Source organism: Podarcis erhardii (assembly GCF_964252035.2).
Source record: "Podarcis erhardii genome assembly, chromosome: 10".
In the NCBI taxonomy this organism is placed as follows: Eukaryota; Metazoa; Chordata; class Lepidosauria; order Squamata; family Lacertidae; genus Podarcis; species Podarcis erhardii.
The window spans coordinates 68583845-68605278 of NC_138500.1; the positions used below are offsets into that span (position 1 = coordinate 68583845).

A 21434-nucleotide genomic window follows, 5' to 3' on the forward strand; every position below is an offset into this window, starting at 1 on the left:
CAATAAAAGAATGGCAGATGAAGATGGATTTTTTAGAGCTGGCTGACCTAACTGGAAGAATCTGCGACCAGAAAGAGGAGGGAACACAAGAAGACTGGAAGAAATTTAAATAATATTTAGTGAGATATTGTAATATAAGAGAATTAAGAAATTCCTAGAAATAACAAAGATTAGGCTAAGGGATAGAAAAAGATTAATAATAAAGATTATTATGGATGACAGTTGGAAGTAAGGTTAAGAAGTTTGTAATGAAAGAAGATACTGATGTTATAAAAATGAAATTGAGAACTGCTAGATATGTAATGAGGGTGAAAGAGGAGAGCGCAAAATATGGTCTGAAGCTCAACATCAAAAAAACGAAGATCATGGCCACTGGGCCCATCACCTCCTGGCAAATAGAAGGGAAAGAAATGGAGGCAGTGAGAGATTTTACTTTCTTGGGCTCCATGATCACGGCAGATGGGGACAGCAGTCACGAAATTAAAAGACGCCTGCTCCTTGGGAGAAAGGCGATGGCAAACCTAGACAGCGTCTTAAAAAGCAGAGACATCACCTTGCCAACAAAAGTTCGTATAGTTAAAGCCATGGTTTTCCCAGTAGTGATGTATGGAAGTGAGAGCTGGACCATCAAGAAGGCTGATCGCCGAAGAATTGATGCTTTTGAATTATGGTGCTGGAGGAGACTCTTGAGAGTCCCATGGACTGCAAGAAAATCAAACTTATCCATCCTTAAGGAAATCAGCCCTGAGTGCTCACTGGAAGGACAGATCCTGAAGCTGAGGCCACCTCATGAGAAGAGAAGACTGCCTGGAAAAGACCCTGATGTTGGGAAAGATGGAGGGCACAAGGAGAAGGGGACGACAGAGGATGAGATGGTTGGGCAGTGTTCTCGAAGCTACCAACATGAGTCTGACCAAACTGCGGGAGGCAGTGGAAGACAGGAGGGCCTGGCGTGCTCTGGTCCAGGGGGTCACAAAGAGTCGGACACGACTAAACGACTAAACAACAACAACAACATGTGAATGAGTTAAGAACCACTGAGTTTTCCTAGTAGTGATGTATGGAAGTGAGAGCTGGACCATAAAGAAGGCTGATCGCAGAAGAATTGATGCTTCTGAATTACGGTGCTGGAGGAGACTCTGGAGAGTCCCATGGACTGCAAGAAGATCAAACCTCTCCATTGTGAAGGAAATCAGCCCTGAGTGCTCACTGGAAGGACAGATCGTGAAGCTGAGGCTCCAATACTTTGGAGAAGACTCCCTGGGAAAGACCCTGATGTTGGGAAAGATGGAGGGCACAAGGAGAAGGGGACGACAGAGGACGAGATGGTTGGACAGTGTTCTTGAAGCAACGAACATGAGCTTGACCAAACTGTGGGAGACAGTGGAAGACAGGAGTGCCTGGCGTGCTCTGGTCCATGGGGTCACAAAGAGTCAGACACGACTAAACGACTAAACAACAACAACAGATATGCAATATGATGAAATCCAGATTGGAGGGTGTCGAGGAAGCCTTTTAACAATGTATATACACCAGGGAATAAGAAAAAAAATCTTTATTTTGTGTGTTTTTATTGTTGGTAAGTTTTTATCTTGTGTCAAATGTAATGTTTTTCTTTTGTGTTATAAGAGAAAACTAATATTTTTTGGGGGGAAACAAAACTCTGAGGCGGTTGGGCGCCTCGAAACCGCCTTTTTCCCTCCCGCCTTCACACAACCACCAAGGCGCCACCGCCGCCTTCTCGAGGACGCCATGAGGTGCCCTCAGGAGAGCCGCTTTTTGGCGCGGGCGAGGGGCACTTCGCCGCCGCCGCCGCCATCCCCTCACCCCGAGTTGCCCAGCCATCTCCCTCCGTAAAAATCCCCTTTCCCCGCTCCCTCGGTTTCGTTTTCGGCGCCTGCGGCTCCTCCCGCTTCCCTCCCTCGGGAAAGCCAAGCCGCCAGGCGGGCCGAGCTGATTTCCCGCCTCTTTTTTTTCCTCCCCGGCGGGGCAAACGGCCGCAACGAAAGCGCCATCTACGGGCATGGGGCGCGCACTGCCGGCTCCCTTCGCCGCCGCCGCCACCCCTCCTCCTCCTCCTCCTCCGTCGCGGCCGAGCGGGCCGGAGGGAGCCTGCCGTGGGGCTGCGGGGTTTGTGAGGGGGGGAATCCCTCGGAGCTGCTCTCGCTGAGGGAAAGTTTGTGGCTGCTGAGGGAGACATGAGCAGCGACCGGAGGGGGAGCAGCAGGAGCTGCCGGGGCGACGAGGAGGAGGAGAGGGAAGCGGCTCTCCAGAAGCTCATCGTCCGCTTGAAGAATGTCCAGGAAGGGAAGCAGATCGAGACCCTCGTCCAGATCCTGAGGGATCTCCTCGCCTTCGCCTCGTCGCCCAGCGGTAATCTCCGCCTCCGCGTTTCGGGGTTTTATTCTTGCTTGGCTTTCCGAGCTGTTGAGTAACGTGGCAATAACTTTTTCCCTCTCTCTCTCTCTCTCTCTCTCTCTCCCCCCCACCCGCATTTTCCTATTTCGCTTTTCTTTTTTATTTATTTTCTCTCCCTTTTCGGTCTGGCTCAGGTCCTCCCTTGCTCGTCGGGAAGAACGTCCACGTGCCTCTCTTGTTGGTGCTGGCCTCGTACATGAGGGTGGCGAGCGTGCAGCAGGTAAATGAATAACAGCACGTTTAAAAGAAGAACGGAAAATGCTTGCATGGGTGAGAAAAATGTGCGCGTTTCAAAAAAGCCGCACTGAGATCAGTGGCGTAGCGTGGGGGGTGCAGGGGGGTGCGGCCGCACCGGGCGCAACATCTAGGGGTTAGGGTTAGGGGGCGCAAATCCATGGGTTAGGGGGCGCAAATCCATGGGTTAGGGGGCACAAATCCATGGGTTAGGGGCGCAAATTACTTGCCTTGCCCCGGGTGCTGACAACCCACGCTACGCCACTGACTGAGATGATAAATTCAGCGGTGTAGATCAGTTTTGAGGGATGCAACACTGAATGGTTTCGTGTTAGGTAAAATAGGCAGGGATTTGTGGTACAGTGGTGCCTCGCAAGACGAAAATAATCCGTTCCGCGAGTCTCTTCGTCTAGCGGTTTTTTTGTCTTGCGAAGCACGGCCGTTAGCAGATTAGCGCTATTAGCGGCTTAGCGACTTAGAAAAAAGGGGGGGGAGTCGGAAAAACTCGCAAGACGTTTTTGTCTTACGAAGCAAGCCCATAGGGAAATTCGTCTTGCGAAGCACCTCCAAAACGGAAAACCCTTTCGTCTAGCGAGTTTTTCGTCTTGCGAGGCGTTCGTCTTGCGGGGCACCACTGTATGCTTGCATGAGTGAAAAAATGTGTGCGTTTTTTAAGAAAACCGCTGGCAGCACTGAGATGATAAATTTAGCGGTGTAGATGAGTTTTGAGGGATGCAACACTGAATGGTTTCGCGTTATGTAAAATAGGCAGGGATTTGTGGTATGTAAAATGAGAAAGAGAAGAAGGGAAGCCATTGGTTTAAGGTGGTTTAAAAGAATACAGTGGTACCTCGGGTTACATACGCTTCAGGTTACACACTCTGTTAACCCAGAAACATTGCTTCAGGTTAAGAACTTTGCTTCAGGATAAGAACAGAAATCGGGCTCCAGCGGCAGCAGTGGTGCTTCAGGTTAAGAACAGTTTCAGGTTAAGAACGGGCCTCCGGAACGAATTAAGTACTTAACCCAAGATACCACTGTATTCTAAAATGTAAAATAGAAAAACTTAATAAAAATCCTACAAAATAAAAAATAAAAAACTGTTTGTTAGGTCGTAGAATTGAGCACTTGGAAGGGACACCCCCTCCCCAGGTCATCTTGTCCAAGGCAGGAAGAAACAGGTGGCCCAAATGGCAATTTGGCTTTATCAGCGACATGCTCTAACCCAGTTACAGATAGGTAGCCGTGTTGGTCTGCCATGGTCAAAACAAAATAAAAAAATTCCTTCCAGTAGCACCTTAAAGACCAACTGAGTTAGTTCTAGGTATGAGCTTTCGTGTGCTTTCGTATCTGAAGAAGTGTGCATGCACACGAAAGCTCATACCTAGAACTAACTCAGTTGGTCTTTAAGGTGCTACTGGAAGGAATTTTTTTATTTTGTTTATGCTCTAACCCACTGAGCTATCGGCTCCTCTTTTTTTTTTTTTTTACTTCTCCCACCCCTTCTCCCCACTTTTTAGCCCAGCGCATAGAGAATTGTGGAGTCGGAACCACAAGGGTTGTCTAGTCCAACCCCCTGAGATGCAGGAATCTTTTGCTCGAACCCAGAACCCTGAGATTAAGAGAGTCATGATCTACTCACTGAGCTATCCCAGCAGATGAAGAACAATTTGACTTTGTTTTCTCCAACCTAACTTTATTCCAGGGTGATGTCTATTGCAAAGTTTTATATGATAAAGGGATATGGAAGGGGATGCCCAAACGGAAATCCTAGGTCCGAAGATGCTCTTTGTGGTGGTTGGGGATGTCTCAACTCAATTTGTACCCATTTCTAAAGCAAATTCGGGTTCAGTTCATATCTCTCTGAAAGGCTCATGTGTGAGTTACTTGAAAATGGGGAAGCAAGAAAAAACGTGCCATCCTGAAGAGAAACTATTAGGCTCATGACATATGCATTCATCCTTAAGGTGCCCTAAAACTTGATGTTTCTGCTGCTAGTGCATGAGGCTATTACGCCTTCCCTTTGAAAATGAGAGTACTGCAAAAATAAGTGACTTGAATGTTCAAGTTCAGCCATCATTCCAGTTCCGTAAATCCAATTTTTACCTTTTGTAAACCACCCTTTGATCCTTGAATGAAGGGCAATATAGAAATTTAATAAATAAAAATAATACATTTTAACAATTTGATGATGGGCAATGGTGTAACCCATGAAATTCTTGCCATTATTTTCATGTAAAATATTTTCACTGTAAAATATGTGCTGCAGGTATAGACTTCAGCATGGTGGTCTTATATCACAACTGCTGTCTCATTTTGGTTAAGTTTAAAAGCAGCGCAAGTTGAAAGGCAATGAACCCATCTATTATATGTCTTAAGATTTGCCCTGGGTGTTCTAACAGGCTAGCCCGCTTTAAAACAACAATGTGAAAAGTATTATTTAAAGGAGTTGTACAACTTTGCTTGATTTGCATGTATAATTTTAATTGAGATATGTAACTATAAGTATTTTCAAACAACGTTCTTAGAAAACATGAATACAAAATAGTTAGAGACTAAATGTCAATAAATTTACATATCTGTTTCATCCGGCTGATATAAATGGTTTCTGCTTTAAGTGCACGACATATTGTATAATGAGCAGAGAATATCACACCTCAAGCAGTAATTTTAAATAAAGGAAACTGTTGGAATGCGAAGCATACATTTTAAAAAGGAAATTATGTGGGTGTGTTTAGTTATCATAATAATATGAGTGTTTTTCAGGCAGAAATGAACAAGAAGGCAGCTGGCAGCCTCTACGTCCTATCAAGTCTGGTTCTGCTTTTGGGGGGGGTACCTGTGAAGATCTCTCCATGATTAAGTTATCACACACTCAAATTAAATAAGAAGTGATTTTCTCCCCCTGTTCTGTTCAGGATTTGATGCTTCTGCATAGTCAAAGAAATGGATGCTTTGGACAAAGTTGATGATTATGGACTCTTTGCACTGCTGTAGCCTTTTTTCATCAGGGCAAATCAGCATGCTAGTTTATTATTGGCTTCATGACTGCAATACAAGCAGTGGCTTGTGCCGTAAAGCCAAATGTGCATCCTACAGAATGCATTTCTGGAAATAAGCGATTTGCTATGGTTTTATAAAATCTACCAAATCAAGTGGTTAAAGCTTTTCCTTCAAAGTGTGAGGGGAGGAGTTTAAGGAATGTGGACGAGGAAATATTTGATCTCTGCACTCTTGAGGGGAAAAGTAGAATACAGTGGACGCTCAGGTTGCAAATGTGATCTGTGCGGGATGCACTTTCGCAACCCGGAGCGTTGGCAATCTGCCTGAAATGGTAGATTCCATGATAATTCCTCCCATTTTGATTCTGCTGATTATTTGAAGTGGCTTTTAGTTATGTTGTCACTTGAGGAACAGGGCTGCCCTGAGGGCCCTTATAAATGAGCGCAAGGCATTTCTGGCAGCTCTTGTCTTTTCACTTTCATGCCACTCTCCAAAAGCGCTTGAAGCAACACTCCTAAGAGTGACTTCCCTCCTACTTGCTAGTAGTTCCATGTTCAAAGCTTGGGACTGTTGCTGGGTAGCAAAGCACCGGATGCTGCCGTCACTGCAAAGGATTGAATCAGGAGAGAAATAACAAGAAAAACTTGGGCCAATCTCATAATATTTTGCACCTTGTTAACTTGTATGCTGCGTCCTATTAATTTGTTGGACTAGATGACCCTTGGGATCCCTTCCCACTCTAAAATTCTGTGATTCTAGGAAGTGAAAACCAATTTCAGATCCTCATGACAGTGTGTTTTATCTCTTGAAATTGACAGAAGGAGAAGTACCGTATTTTTTCGCTCCATAAGACACACTTTTTTCCTCCTAAAAAGTAAGGGGGAATGTGTGTGCATCTTACCAAGCGAATGGCGCTGCACAGAGAGAGAGAGCTGTGAGAGAGAGCCCCTTCCATTCCTCCTGCTTCACTGGAGAGGTACTGTGCAGAGATGGAGAGCTGCGCAGCGCCCCTTCAGCGAAGCAGGAGGAAAAATGGAAGGGGCTCTGTTCCTCCTCCTGCTTCGCTGGAGAGGTGCTGCGCAGAGATGGGGAGATTTTTTTTCTTGTTTTCCTCCTCTAAAAACTAGGTACGTCTTCTAGAGCGAAAAATATGGTAATGTCCTTAGGTGATTTGCCTTTATACTATCTTAATGCCTTTAGGGTAAACTAGAGGTTTATATTTCAGACCTCAGTTTCTGAATTTGACTAAATAAGTAATACACTTAAAATGCAAATATGTACTTGTGTTGCGAATTGGTCACATGGCATGCATAAATTGGCAGGACGCCTCTGGAATCCTTTCAGATTACCACTTCGATGTTTATTCTGCAGAGATCTGACCTTTTAAGTGTGTATTATTCACAGTTGAAAGTATATTCTATGTAGTATACCATTTAAATGGATATTCTTTGAACTGGAGTGATGTGGGCATTGCTTCCACATTGTCTGGACATGCAGTGCGTTGATAACACATTAATAGACTGCGTCCACAATGCCTATCTCACTATGTATGATGCATACATTATCAGTGAATTACCAAGCTGAAGTCTCTCTTATGGAAGCTTGAGTAGTGTTGGGAAATCCCTAAGCATGTGAATGAGGCTCCAAAGGTGTCTTGTGACAATAGCAGTAGCTGTCAACTTTTTTGGACTGGCAGTTGGAATCAAATGCAGAATGAAAATACCCAAATTGCACCATAGGAGGAAGTTTATGTCTATGTGTATTTAAATAGCAATTGTGCATGTATATATGTGTGTGAGAGAGAGATATATTTTTGAAGCAAAAATCAATTAAAAATCCCCTCAAACCACTACAAGTTAAAAACTTGTAAACTAGTACAGTGGTACCTCAGGTTACATATGCATCAGGTTACAGACTCTGCTAACCCAGAAATAGTACCTCAGCTTAAGAACTTTGCTTCAGGATGAGAACAGAAATCATGCTCCGGCGGCGCGGCAGCAGCAGGAGGCCCCATTAGCTAAAGTGGTGCTTCAGGTTAAGAACAGTTTCAGGTTAAGAACAGACCTACAGAACGATTTAAGTACTTAACCCGAGGTACCACTGTATCTCAATCTGAATAGTGTAATAGCATGTTTTGAAAGTTGGGCTAAATCTGCCATTGTAACAGTCTATCCTAAGAACTTTGTAGTTGTAAAGCCTTGTGATGGTGCAAAAAAGAGCTCGATGTGTGCTTTAAAAACTAGTTGTGTTTTTTGCTTTTAAGGTGGGATGGTCGCTTCTTTGCAAACTTATCGAAGTTTGCCCAGACACGCTTCATAACTTAGCAGCTCCTCAAGGTGTTGGGAAGGATTGGGAAGTGCTTGGTGTTCACCAGTAAGTACATTCATGTTTAAAAAATAGTGTAATGTGTACAATTCAGTGTTTCCACAAAATGGAAATACATAGAAATTACTGTTATTACTGGAGAAATATAATATTCTTCTCTAAACCTTTGTTAACTATTTCAGTTTCTGGGCAAAATCAAGCAAGCCTTACTTTTATCACAGTTTTGGGGCAAGAGTTGTGGGGGTTGTTGTTTTTTTGACCTAATAATTTCCCATTTGAGATTGTGGGGCTGTTCGCTAGGTTTGGAAAGAAACTAAATATGGAAAGAAATTCCTAGAGTGGTGTGCCATTTTAGCTTTTCTAATGTATAAATGGATTGTTGTGTTTGGTTTGGTTTTATTATTTTGTGGCAGGGTGACTTTAGTGTAAATGTTTACTGTTATGTTTAAAAGCTGTTTATCACCTAGTGCATTTGTATTGTTTTAAAATATGTGTTTTGACAGAGTTCCCTGCAAGAATATTGATAACTTAAACTAAAAACAAGTGAATAATAAATTGTCACTAACTGTTGGCAGAAGATTTGCTTCTTCTCCTTTGACTTAATAACCAAATGTATGAATCGTTCTAAGAAGAGAAGAAAGAACAGTTGTAAATATAATAAGTTGGTGTTTAATTTTGCATGTTGTTACTGTGGACCAGAATATAATATCTGATGTCAGGAATACCTGATTGTCTCAGCCTCACTATGTGAAAAACAGGTTTAGACATCTGTGTTTTTTAATTTTCCACTGCCACCAATTCTTTCAGAATGTTAACAAAACCTGCTGGTAGCTAGTGTATTAAGCTTAGATGTGAAGTGGATGCCAGCACTAGACAAAGGACGATATTTTACCTAAGATTGTTTTATTGAGTGGAAACTATGTACATAAGGAAGCAGCATTACAGTATTTACATTAAGGTCTTAAAAGTGCTTGACAAGAGTTTCTGTAGCCTCAAGACAATGTTGCTGACCCCAGCCTTTTAGTGGCTTTTACCTCAGGCCAAATTCCATTAACTTCCACCTGAGCCAATTACTCCCACAACCCAGTCCAGCTGCTGAAGACAGCCTCCCTCCTAAATCTGCTTGTACAGCGGTACCTCTAGTGGCAGACTTAATCCATTTTGGGGTGCTGTTTGCACCCCGAAAAGTCTGCAACTAGAGCGCCTCTTCTGCACATGTGTGCGGCACGATCCAGTGGTTCTGCTCATGTGCATAGCGCGCAGATCGCTCATGTGAGCATGCTGCGTTTGTAAGCTGAAAGTCCATAACGAGTGGAATGCAACTTGAGGTACCAGTGTGCTGGATGCTTGGAGAGGTTAGGCCACTTGTGTAATCTCAGAAGAACTTCTCAGCCCAACTCAATCACCAGGTCCCTTCCAATCTTGACCACACAAGTATTAACAACACACAAAGTACCGTATTTTTCGCTCTATAACACGCACCTGACCATAACACGCACATAGTTTTTAGAGGAGGAAAACAGGAAAAAAAATATTCTGAATCAAATGTTGTACTAAACTATTTAATAAACAACCGGTATATCAGAATCATATTACAACCATGTAAAGTGAACAGCAGTCAACAGTGGCATTAAGAACCATCATCACTGTCATTAACAAATGAAGAGAGAATTTTAGGTTCGAGTACTCTTCTAGTCTTCTGTGAACCCCAAGAACTCATCAGTGCTAGAGTCAGAATCTATGAAGTTCAGCTGCTCACAATCACTGGCATCACTTTCTTCGCCATCTTCATATAAAATCTCATCTTCTTTTGCATCCAAACCATTGCTAATGCCACATTTTTTGAATGACTGTGCAACGATTTCCTCCTTCACCAAGTGCCATTATGTTTTCACCCCATTAAATATTTGAGGGAGTCATCCCCCACCCCCCATTGTGGTATGTGAGGTGGGGCTTACCTGGCTGCCCCCCAATATTGTTTTAAGTTGGAAGAGGAAGGGAGGGAGGGAAGGAAGAGAGAGGGGGAACTCACATTTGTGCAGCTGCCTTGCCTCGAACGGGAGCAAAAAGAGGAGGAGGAGACACAGGGACACGAGCCTTGTAAGCCGCTTTGTTTGAATTTACCGGTGAGGTGCTGGGGGATGGACGGAAGGGGATGCCCTCTTTGTCCCTCCTTCCAGCTCATTGTAAAGAAAGCAGAGCCGCTTACATGTGTGTAAGGGAGAACCATAGAGCAGGCAGACACTGAGAATCTGAATGCGCTCAGCTGTTGCCGGCTTCCCTCCCAGCGACGGAGGAGGAGAGGAGAGGCTGCCGAAAAGCCATAGAGTAGACAAGCCAGCAAGCAGGCAGACAGGCTGTGCTCAGCTGTGCCGGCTTCCCTCCCAGCGACGGAGGAGGAGAGGAGAGGCTGCCGAAAAGCCATAGAGTAGACAAGCCAGCAAGCAGGCAGACAGGCTGTGCTCAGCTGTGCCGGCTTCCCTCCCAGCGACGGAGGAGGAGAGGAGAGGCTGCCGAAAAGCCATAGAGTAGACAAGCCAGCAAGCAGGCAGACAGGCTGTGCTCAGCTGTGCCGGCTTCCCTCCCAGCGACGGAGGAGGAGAGGAGAGGCTGCCGAAAAGCCATAGAGTAGACAAGCCAGCAAGCAGGCAGACAGGCTGTGCTCAGCTGTGCCGGCTTCCCTCCCAGCGACGGAGGAGGAGAGGAGAGGCTGCCGAAAAGCCATAGAGTAGACAAGCCAGCAAGCAGGCAGACAGGCTGTGCTCAGCTGTGCCGGCTTCCCTCCCAGCGACGGAGGAGGAGAGGAGAGGCTGCCGAAAAGGCAGCAAGAGCGGCTCCTCCCGCCTGCATTCGCTCCATAACACGCACACACATTTCCCTTTATCTTTTAGGGAGGGAAAACTGCGTGTTATGGTCCGAAAAGTACGGTATTAATATCCAGGCCTTAGCTATTCTCCTCAGCTTTTCCCTCTGGTCCTTTGCTCATTCCTTCCTTTTTTATTACAATTTTATTTATGATTTTCAATTTTATACATTTCAATAATTTTATAATCATTTTAACATTTCAAAACTTGACTTCCCCCTCTTTCTGCAGTTCCTTAAATTTATTTTTAATATTTTCTGCATATCCAAATTAACTTAGTTTACTCATTTGTTCATCTACTTTAATATATACTTTTATAAAACTGCAGGTTATTACAATAATCCTGCCAATGTTCTTATCTGTTTACAATTTATTTGTAGATATTCAATAAACCATTTCCATTCTTTTATAAAAAGTTGGTTATCTTGATTTCTTACTCTTCCGGTAAGTTTCGCCATTTCTGCATATTCCATAAATTTTTGAATTCATTCTTCCTTTTCTGGGACTTCTTTTTTCCATATCTGGGCCAGTAATATTCTTGCTGCTGTAGTAGCGTACATAAATAAATTTCTATACAGTTTGGGCAGTTCTGTCCCTATAATCCCAAAAGGGAATTGCTCACTCCTTCCTCATCAACTCCTTTCTCTTCCACCTCCTCAACTGCTTTTCCTTAACTGACAGTTGACTTCCCTGTGACATATAACTCCCACCTGACTGGACCTTCAGCCAATCAGATTCTGCTCTTAACCACACCAGCCAGACTAAGAAGGTAAAGGACCCCTGCATGGTTAGGTCCAGTCAAAGGTGACTGTGGCGTTCTTCAGGCCTGAGGGAGCCTAAATTAAGCTGATTCAGGACCTACTTAATAAAATCTGAGATTGTCTCCCACTCACCTCTGTTAGAACCAATCACCAAAAACTCCTGCTACACAAGGCTGTGGCATTGTAACACAAGGGGTTCTGCCCAGATGGAACCACTGTTCAGATTATATTCCCCTCCAGTTTACATCATTTTCCTTCCAACAAGACATTGTACTGCTTATAGGATCTGTGCATAAGCTTCAAAGAAGCAAATGGGTGGGGTATAAATATTATTACTATTATTATTATTAAGTTTCTTGCAGAGGAAATTGATTACAAATGCGTGAGGTTGTTGTCGTTTAGTCGTGTCCGACTCTTCGTGACCCCATGGACCAGAGCACGCCAGGCCCTCCTGTCTTCCACTGCCTCCCGCAGTTTGGTCAAACTCATGTTCGTAGTTTCGAGAACATTGTCCAACCATCTTGTCCTCTGTCGTCCCCTTCTTCTTGTGCCGTCCATCTTTCCCAACATCAGGGTCTTTTCCAGGGAGTCTTCTCTTCTCATGAGGTGGCCAAAGTATTGGAGCCTCAGCTTCACGATCTATCCTTCCAGTGAGGTAGGGTAGAGCTAATTTGGGAAACAACTTCTATAGCACAAAAGGGGCCTAGGTGGAAGGTTTGGAGAAGATAGGCTTTTTCTCATTACATTCTTAGTTTTACCTAAGTGTATCTAGCTTTTAATGAGTTTTTAGGGTGGTAATAAGTCCATCTCTCTTTCTTATGAGCTGAGTAAAAAATCACGGAAAAGTGATATTAATGCTTATTTTGGCTATTGTGTATATTTGTATATTAGTATCAAGCGGATGACCTGGATATGCTAAAGGAAATCTTAAAAATGTACACACAACAGCAGTGCTGTAAGATGATTAAAACTTTCAGAAAAATATCTGCCCCTTTTTAGAGAACAGAAACTTCTGTAACTGATGAATTTTTCATGAAAGCTTTTCCCGTAATGAATGTGTTAGTCTTTAACATGCCACAGGACTCTTGGATGTTTCTGTTGTAGAACTAGGCTAAATCTGCCCAGGCAGCCTACCTTTTCCCTTGGGTCTGATGACTAATGTTGTGGTAAATAGTAACCATTTTCAAGGAGGAAAAAAAGTAAAGTTACTTTCTGAATATTTCAACATCTGTTTTGTCACAGAGCTTTCAGGAAGTAGGGGATGTGAAAACATTTCACTTCTGTCTTTAAACAGCTTTTGAGGTTGTGAATACTGGGAGAGAGGTTTCCGCAATATGTTTTACAGTTGATCTGAGTAGTGAACTAATAATTTTCTGCGTGTTTTTTTACCCTACCTTCATATTGGTAGCTGCTTCTTACTATATTAGTTCATAGGCTTACACAGCTCATATTTCCTACTCCTAATTTTCATGACGTTTGTCCCTTGATAAACACAGAGTTGGAGTTACATGTGTGGAGTTCTGCCTATTAAATGGGGTGCTGCAGCATCTCAATTCTGCCTTCTTCCTGTACCCTTAAACAATCTGCCTTAGGTAGGTGGGTAACCATAGCAGCAAGTGAAATTATACTTGGGTATGAGGGGGGTTTGGCGAAAATCCCCCCCCCCCTCTGTTCACAGGGCTCAAGCCCTTTCATTGGCAGGAGGACACTTTTGGATCCAGCCAAAATGTTTTGTAAGATCACATAAACGTATACTTTTTCAGAAATCGAGAAGAAAATCCATCATTTGATAGACCTGCCAAACTGTAGCAGGTTAACTCCTGTCCCCTCCTGCTGTTTCCAGCAAATGGTATTCACACGCATACTAGCTCCGGCCATGGAGGCAAAGCATAACCATTGCGGCTGGTAGCCACTGATACACTTATCTTCCACAAATTTCCCTAATCCTTCTTAAAAATAATCAAACACTACTACTTTTGGGAGTGAAATCCACAGTTTAACTCTGAATCTTCCAACACTCAGTTTCACTGGATAGCCCTGAGTTCAAGTGTTAATGAGAGGGAGAGAAACTTTTCTTAATCCATTTTCTCCACACCATGCTTCATTTCATACAACTCTTTCTCCCCTTACCTTTTCTCTAAACTAAAAAACCGCAACCTTTCCTTATAAGGGAGTTGCTCCATTCTCTTGATCATTTTGGTTTCCTTTTCCCAAACCTTTTCCTGCTCTACAATACCCTTTTTGAGGTGGGGCGATGAAAACTGTGCACAGTATTCAAAATATGTTTACACCGTATAATTGTATAATGGCTTTATGATACTGATGTTTTTATTTTCAGTTTCTTTCTTAATGATTCCTACCATGACACTTGTGTTCTTCACAGCTGCCACACACTGGCTCAATGCCTTCATGGAGCTATACACTACAATTCCAAGGTTTCACTAGTTTAGACCCCATGAGTGTTGGTGTGAAATTACAATTTTTTTTCTCCCAGTGTGCCAACCACATTGAATTGCATTTGCCATTGAAGTGCATTGTCCATAAACCCAGTTTGGAGATATCCTTTTGGAACCCTTCACAATCTCTCTTCATTTTAACCACCCTGCATGATTTAGTATCATTGGCAAACTTGCCTATCTCAATGCTCACCATTGACTCTAAATAATATACAGTTCTAAGCTGCACATGTGGCATTAGCATTTAAGTTAAATTGCAGTACTTGAACACAGCATGTGCAACTGGGAAGGTAAAAAATTCTGAAGATCTGTTGTTCTTGAGGAATAACAATACAATATATAATATAAAAGCAGATGTGCCACATTAAGAAAGTTGGAAACCCACCTGACACATTAAGGGAAGAATAAGATTGACAGCAAAGCCAGATGTTCTCTGTGTGTTTGTGTTTATACACACATGTATAAACTGACACCAGGCAATTGCCTTGCTGCCTGCTAAAAACATTTTTGTTCAGTTCTATTTGATCCCCAAAATGACCACTGAGCATATGCAGAGCAACTTTCATCACTAAGAATAGGTTGCCGTTGTCATACTCTTAAAATTAATTATCCCCAGGGCAGACCGCAAGGATGCCACATAGATTTGAGCTGTCTTTCTTGTTAAAGATTAAGCACTGCTTGCCCTCCCTGGATTATATTCTGAGAGCAATCCATTTTTTCTCTTATGAAACTGACAGTGCTCCTACTTTCACTACTGCCAAATGACATGAAAGAACTTCATATCTGACTATATCTTCTTATTCTTTTATCGCTGTACACAGTTGAATGTGGGATGAGTTGAAGGTATACAGCACTGCTACCTAAGACGTTGTATTCCATAGCCTGTGGAGCCATTCTAAAAGTTTGGAGGAAATTTGCCCTATCCCTTCACTTCTGCATATCTTTGACACTTATTTACATGCACTGAATGCAAAGCTAATAATTAGACCCTTTGGGGAAATATCACCCTGGCATGTGACAAGGTTTTAAGCTGATTTGAATCTTTCCTTGGAGTCTGTCAGTGCAGTTTAATGATACAAGGCGGTTGCACAGGAGACAGTTGTGCCTTGGAGTACCCTGTGCAGCATAATAAATATTGACAATGCACCATGGCAGCTTAACAAGTATCATGCTTAATTAGTGTGTTAAGCTGAATCTTCCTTTCTAAATGTCTCAAACCTCTTCAACAACAGCTAAATCACTCTTCCTATAGTTAGTGCAAAAAGCTGAGGATGCTCTGTCTTATTGGCAGAAGTCCAACAGTGATTTGAAGTCATTGCAGGACCATGTATGAATCATGTAGAAGCTTTCATTTGCATTGCATTTCACCAGTATCTTACAAATACTTTGCTATATGAGCACCTCCATGCATTTGTATGCAAAGGGGTAGTGGTCAAGGTCATTTGGTCGTTGTTTGCCTATGAGCCCTGCTATATCCTCAGCAACAATGCCAGTCCCTTCAGCCAGAACTCATTTTGGTTCAAGTATATGCACGGAGTGGGGAGAATGCATAGCATCTTCCTCTGATAATCCAGGAGATCCTTATTTATTTTATTACACTTGTATCCCATTCACATCCTCACCACCACCAAGGACCTTAGAGCAGTTCTATCCCCTTTTCATTCCTGGAACACTTTGAGGTAGGTTAGGCTGATTTGATAGTGACTGGCCTAGGGCTTTTGAAATTCATGGCTGAGTATTTGAATTTTAGTCTCCCCAATCTAACACTCTAACCCAGGGCAGTCCAACACGCAGTCCTCAAGCCCTTTTTTAGCAGCTCTTGGCAACATTTCATGCCCCTTACCCTCCTGTGAAGTGCTGGACTTTGGCAAGGAGGTGTGAGGGCTCTGACAGGGTCCTAGAGTCCTCCAGCCTCTTTCCCCAAGCCTAGTTCGTGCTTTCTCAGCTTTGGGAAGGAGGTGGGAGGGTTCTAGGACCCTGTTAGAGCCTTACGCCTCCTTCTCAAAGCCTGGCTCCTCACTTATCCAGCTTTGGAAAGGCAGTATGAGGGGGCGGGGTGTGTCAAATTTTGACTGTGCTCCCCCCACCTCTGCACAACAAGGCAGTGTGTGGCCTGTGGGTTATGTGTCGAAGTACTTTTGGACCCCATTTGGTCTGAAAAGTTGGGCTGCCCTGCTCTAATCAATTTGGCTCCCTTTGATTATTTGGGTGGTGTGAGAGGGTCCCTAGAGGTCTGAATGCTCAGTATACCGGCAGATATTTGATGACAACCACCTGATATAGATAGTGAGATATACATCTGGATATTCACCCATGTTGTGATATTCATTCAGATTCCATTAGCTAGTTGTGTCTTTTGAAGCATATGTCCATCTCAGTTGGTAGTTATTCATTGTTGCACTCAACTAGAGCAACTAGAAACATCTATGTATGTCATGTTGTGATTTTTATTAACTCTGATGTGGAAGGAAAATACTAGCTTTCTTGAAACCTAATTTGAGTGTTTTGTTCTGGTATCAAGTTCATTTTTTCTGTTTGCACTTCAGGCACATTCTTAAGATGCTTAAAAACCACAATGTGAACATACACCTTTCAACAGTTGGCCTCAAAGCATTAAATATGCTTCTCTCTTCAGGTACTTCCTTTTCCAAGTGTTATAATTACTTAGGGTTAGAATACTGTACAGAACGCTGCCAGTCTTGCACCCCTAAGTGCAAGTAGATAAATAGGTACCGCTTTATAGCGGGAAGGTAAACGGCGTTTCCGTGTGCGGCACTGGTGCTGGCTCACCAGTTGCAGCTTCGTCACGCTGGCCACGTGACCCAGAAGTGGACGGCGCCGGCTCCCGGCCTCTTGAGCGAGATAAGGTCACGACTGGCCCGTACGGGCAGGGGTACCTTTACCTTTAACACAGTTATGTTTTTTGCTTGAATACTGCATTGCCTATTATCAAATTATATAGATGCAGAAAATGTGTAAAATGGCTACTAACACTTTTACTTTTGAGGACATTGCCATTTTTTATGATAACGGTAATGGATTGACAGTAGGATTAAGGATTCTGTTCTAGTACAATATTTATTTGGTAGTAAGTAGGGATGGGGAAGAAATTCAATTCAGTTTGTGTGTAAAGGTGAATTTATGTAATCCATATACAGTGCTGTAAAATAATTCACACTTTTCAGAATTTTCCAATGCCAAGCATTATGTACAAAAGTGTGTATACTAGGTTAAAGTGTGTGTGTAATTGCATATGTTAGTGAAAATTACATACAAAATGCATTACAGTGTGGGAAATTGCTTTACAAAAATATGTGCACAGGCAAAATTGCACACAAAAATGTGTTTATCAGGAGAAATGTGCACTAAAATGGTGATAAATTATCCTGGTTTTTGTTTTTAATCACAAACTGATGTGGAAATGTGGAGGTCTGAAATTAAGATTGGAAGAATCTGACAAATTGCCCATTCCTAGTAGGAAGTCCCATCAAATGCAGTGGGTTGTACTTCCATTCTACATAAACATGCATCAGATTGTTGTGTAATTTTGGCGTGCAATCTACATGCATACCTGGGAGTAAATCCCACTGAATCTTTGTGGCTTATTTTTGACAATCCAATTCTGAGATAATGTATTTTTAAAGTGGTTTGTGACTGCAGAAAAAAAGAAATACTTTGGTAAACCTGCAACTCCCCCCCCCCCCATTTTTAGATGTAATAACACTTCTTCTCTTGGAGGAAGGAACAGACGTATTTTTACTGATATTTGATGCCATGGACACATTTTCTGATAATGAGGAGATCCAGAAATATGGATGTAAAGCTTTGCACGTGCTTCTTGAAAAAGGTAAATCGTGAGAACAGCTATTTGTGCTCTTCAAGTTCTTGGTGTTGCCTGATGAAACACAAAATATGTTTGTGAAATAAGGTGTTCTGGAAGAAAATACTTTGTAGTTAAATTCTCAACTGAATCATTTAAATTACTCATTTTTCAAGCACTATTTTGGAAAATAAAGTGACAGCAGTAGTTCTGGGTGACAGCAGTAGTTCTGGGTGGGTAGCAATGATAACCTGCAATTGTAAGCTGCTGCTTACAAGAAGAGTTGATTAGCCAAGGTGATATTGATTAAAGAAACCACCTTTTCCTAAGATTGACAGCCGCAGGAGTGTGTGGATATCTGCATCATCACTGGTGCAGGGAGCTACAGACTGTCCAGGAAATAAGGACACTATCCCAGATCACTTGATGTTGAATTGGTACCTTTATAGTCTTTAATTAGCCTGTCTGTCTACTGATTGGTGTCAAAGCAAATCCCACCCTTCATTCCTTTCAATACATTCCTTGCCCTGCCAAGCACTGGAAAACCCAAGGCATAAAAGAGGTGCTATGCAGTTGCCTTTAGTGCTCCTTTGCTTGCGTCTGGAAATTTTGTGACTGCTGTGGCCAGCTGCAAATCTTCTGTGACACAGCAGCAGGAGTGGTAATGGCATACGGTCAATACACAAATGTTGTATCTGGATCACGGGCATCTCTTGGATCTTGTGGTAGAGCTTGGCCTATTAAACATCCACCCACAGTTTTTGTGAATTTAACATTTAGTTAATAGCACCAAAAACTGGTCAGTTCATGCCAAAAAATCTATTTTAACCTTGGAAATCCTCTTCTGAAAATGGTACAGTTTTGCTTTTTAAAAAAATCATTTTCTGTAAGCAGATCGAACTCAATAAACTTGTTTGATGCTGAAAAGGTGTTACACATTATTCTTCCCACAATTTGCCATGTACAGTAGGGATTTCAGAACTTCCTAGTAGACTTTTATTTTTAAAATCTAATTTTATTTGGAGATTGTCTATCTACTATCCTTTAATTATACGACAGTCCAGAGACCTTTGTTCTGACTTGTGTTTTGTTTGGAAGATGATAATAAAAAGAAAATTGTATAAAGTTGGTTCATCAGTAAGGACTGCAACTCAGCGATAGAGTGCGTGCTTAGCACACACAAGGCCCCAGGTACAATATCCAGAATCTTCAGGTAGGTCTGGGAGGGACCTTGGTCTGAAAACATGGAAAACCGCTTCTAATCAGCATGGACAATACTGAGTTAGATGGACCAGTGGTCTCACTCAGTATATGGCAGTTTCCTGTGTTCTGTGTTCAAAATCCTCCTGCATGCTGCTATAAGGAAAGTAAGTAAAATAAAAAGTCACTTTTGTAGTTAATGGTCTTGTTTTTGTTCACCAGAGCTCATACCCAACAACTGTTGTTAGTATCAAGGCAATAGCTAGAGCTAGAAAGAATTCCCTAGAGAGGGGAGTTGGAATACAGTGGAGTAAATACATTTGGTCTGTACAGGAAGAATCAGGCATTCATGAAAACTATATTTTGGACCAGACAGGAAATGGAAATGTGTCACTCTTCCTATTCCTTTTCCTCTCTATCCTGTACAAAATTCCTATTGTGCAGACAACCAACACACATTCTAAACAAGGGGGAATAATTCTCTCCCTGCTGATCCACCCCCCCAACCCCCCCCCCCAAAAAAACCTGTGGCTTCCACTGCCTATGAGATGTGCAGACTGCCCTCCTGTCTGGAGTTGGCACATCTCTCAGGTGGATGAGATGTAGAAGTATTTTTTGCTAAAACAGAACCAGTGAAGAAGCTAGCAACAACCAGCAGACACACTCCCACCTTAGGATAAAGAGTGGGTAAGTAATCAAATAAAAATAAGCGCTCACACAAGTGGTTTGCTCACGTTAGTTGTGTAACATTGGAAGATTGAAATGACACAGGTGAATGGAGAAATCCATTCATAAAAGATATCTTTACCAGTTCAGATGTGGAGGATTGGGATGGATGAAATTCCAAGTTGCAACAGAGAAGACACCAAGAAGGGAAGTGGGTGAAGATGAAAGAGAGGAAGGTTGGATGCTAAAGCAGGTTGGATGCTAAAGCAGGTACAGTGGAACCTTGGTTCCCAAACGGCTTAGTTTTTCGAACAAATTGGCTCCTGAATGCCGCAAACTCAGAAGTAAGTGTTCTGGTTTGTGAACGTTTTTCGGAAGCCAAACATCCAATGGGGCTTCTGCTGCTTCTGATTGGGTGCAGGAAGCTCCTGTAGCCAGTTGAAAGCCGTGCCTTGGTTTTTGAATGGTTTCGGGAATCAAACGGACTCCTGGAATGGATTAAGTTCGAGAACCAAGGTACCACTGTACTTCCTCTGGGCTTGGGAGTCTGTTTTATTTTATTTTTTAACAGGTTCATGTCTCCCTAGCTTCACTCTTAATTTTTCTTCCCTATTGTTAACTCATCTGAATCATAATTCCTTCTTTATACTTTAGAACAGTCAAGTTTGCTTTAGAAAGAAGAAGAAAGCATGGATAGTGGTCTGGTTGCTGGTAGACTGCTCTTGTGTTGTCCCAGGTGTATCCCTAGTTTGCCTTCAGTGAGTGAAAATTTACACATGTATCAAAGCGCTTATGTCTTTACATCTTTATTTTTAAAATTCAGTTCCAGAGGAGCAGCTGATTGAATTTGTTGAGGACAGAGATCACATGATCATACTGAATGTGCTCAAAAAATTCCCCAAAAAAGAAAACTTAGTGCTCCTTGCCCTGTTGTCTTTACATTCATTGGCAGGACCACGTAAGTATTGTAGTTTTTAATATTTAGAGTGTGCATGGGGTGAGGGTGTGCCCTTAAGAATTAATCAGCAGTTCCTGTCTGGACTTGCAAATGAAGGGCAGTTCTTAAAAGAGAGTTCATTGGTGTTCTCTGGTCTGTATTTGATGTCTGAAAATTATTTCTGAACTGAAAGATGGGTGCTACCTTTGTTTTGGCTCAGTTCCTCACTATAAGAGCTGTACTGAAATTCACATCCCCTTTGTGAAACCATTTGTACTGCATGAAAACAGGAGTTAGTAGGGATTGACTCTCTGCAAATTTCATAAAACTTCCATAAAAATTTTTGGGAGTGACTTGCCTTACTTTATATGAGGTTTATAGGAGGTTTCTTCTCATTCATCTTTTCACTTTCTTAAAAATAATTTTAAAAGGTTAGCTGCTGCTTGTAGCAGTGGCAGGGCTCCCCACAGCCTCCTGGCCATGCTTCCTGTACCATAATGCTCATGAGTGTAATACTTAAAAGGTTTAATCATGCTAGCTATATGACCTGGAAAGTTGTTTGCGGACAAATGCTGGTTCTCCATAGTTAAATTCGACTGGACTTAGCTGTCCAGGGATCCTTTACCTTTTACCTATGTTCCTAATGTAAAGATTAAGCAGGCAAAGCTTTTCCTGGCCTGGAGATGTGGAGTGAAAAATTGGAAGTAAAGTAAAGCAGTGCATGAAAGGGAGCTAAGCACAACTGGAAGGT

General features: G+C 42.5%; 1 protein-coding gene across 2 annotated transcripts in view; it reads left to right on the forward strand.

The window, feature by feature from the left end:
- Window positions 1-2040: 2040 nt before the first annotated feature.
- LRRK2 (leucine rich repeat kinase 2) overlaps window positions 2041-21434 on the forward strand; it is an 82817-nt gene continuing 63423 nt past the window's right edge. The window contains exons 1-6 of one of the 2 annotated variants that reach the window (XM_081878454.1): window positions 2041-2373; window positions 2553-2638; window positions 7919-8028; window positions 16607-16695; window positions 17773-17907; window positions 20570-20704. In XM_081878454.1, coding sequence (XP_081734580.1) covers window positions 2199-2373; window positions 2553-2638; window positions 7919-8028; window positions 16607-16695; window positions 17773-17907; window positions 20570-20704 — 730 coding nt within the window. In that variant the 5' untranslated portion in view covers window positions 2041-2198. Of the gene's footprint in view, window positions 2374-2552; window positions 2639-7918; window positions 8029-16606; window positions 16696-17772; window positions 17908-20569; window positions 20705-21434 lie in introns of those variants that run through there. The other variant, XM_081878455.1, reaches the window with a different exon arrangement.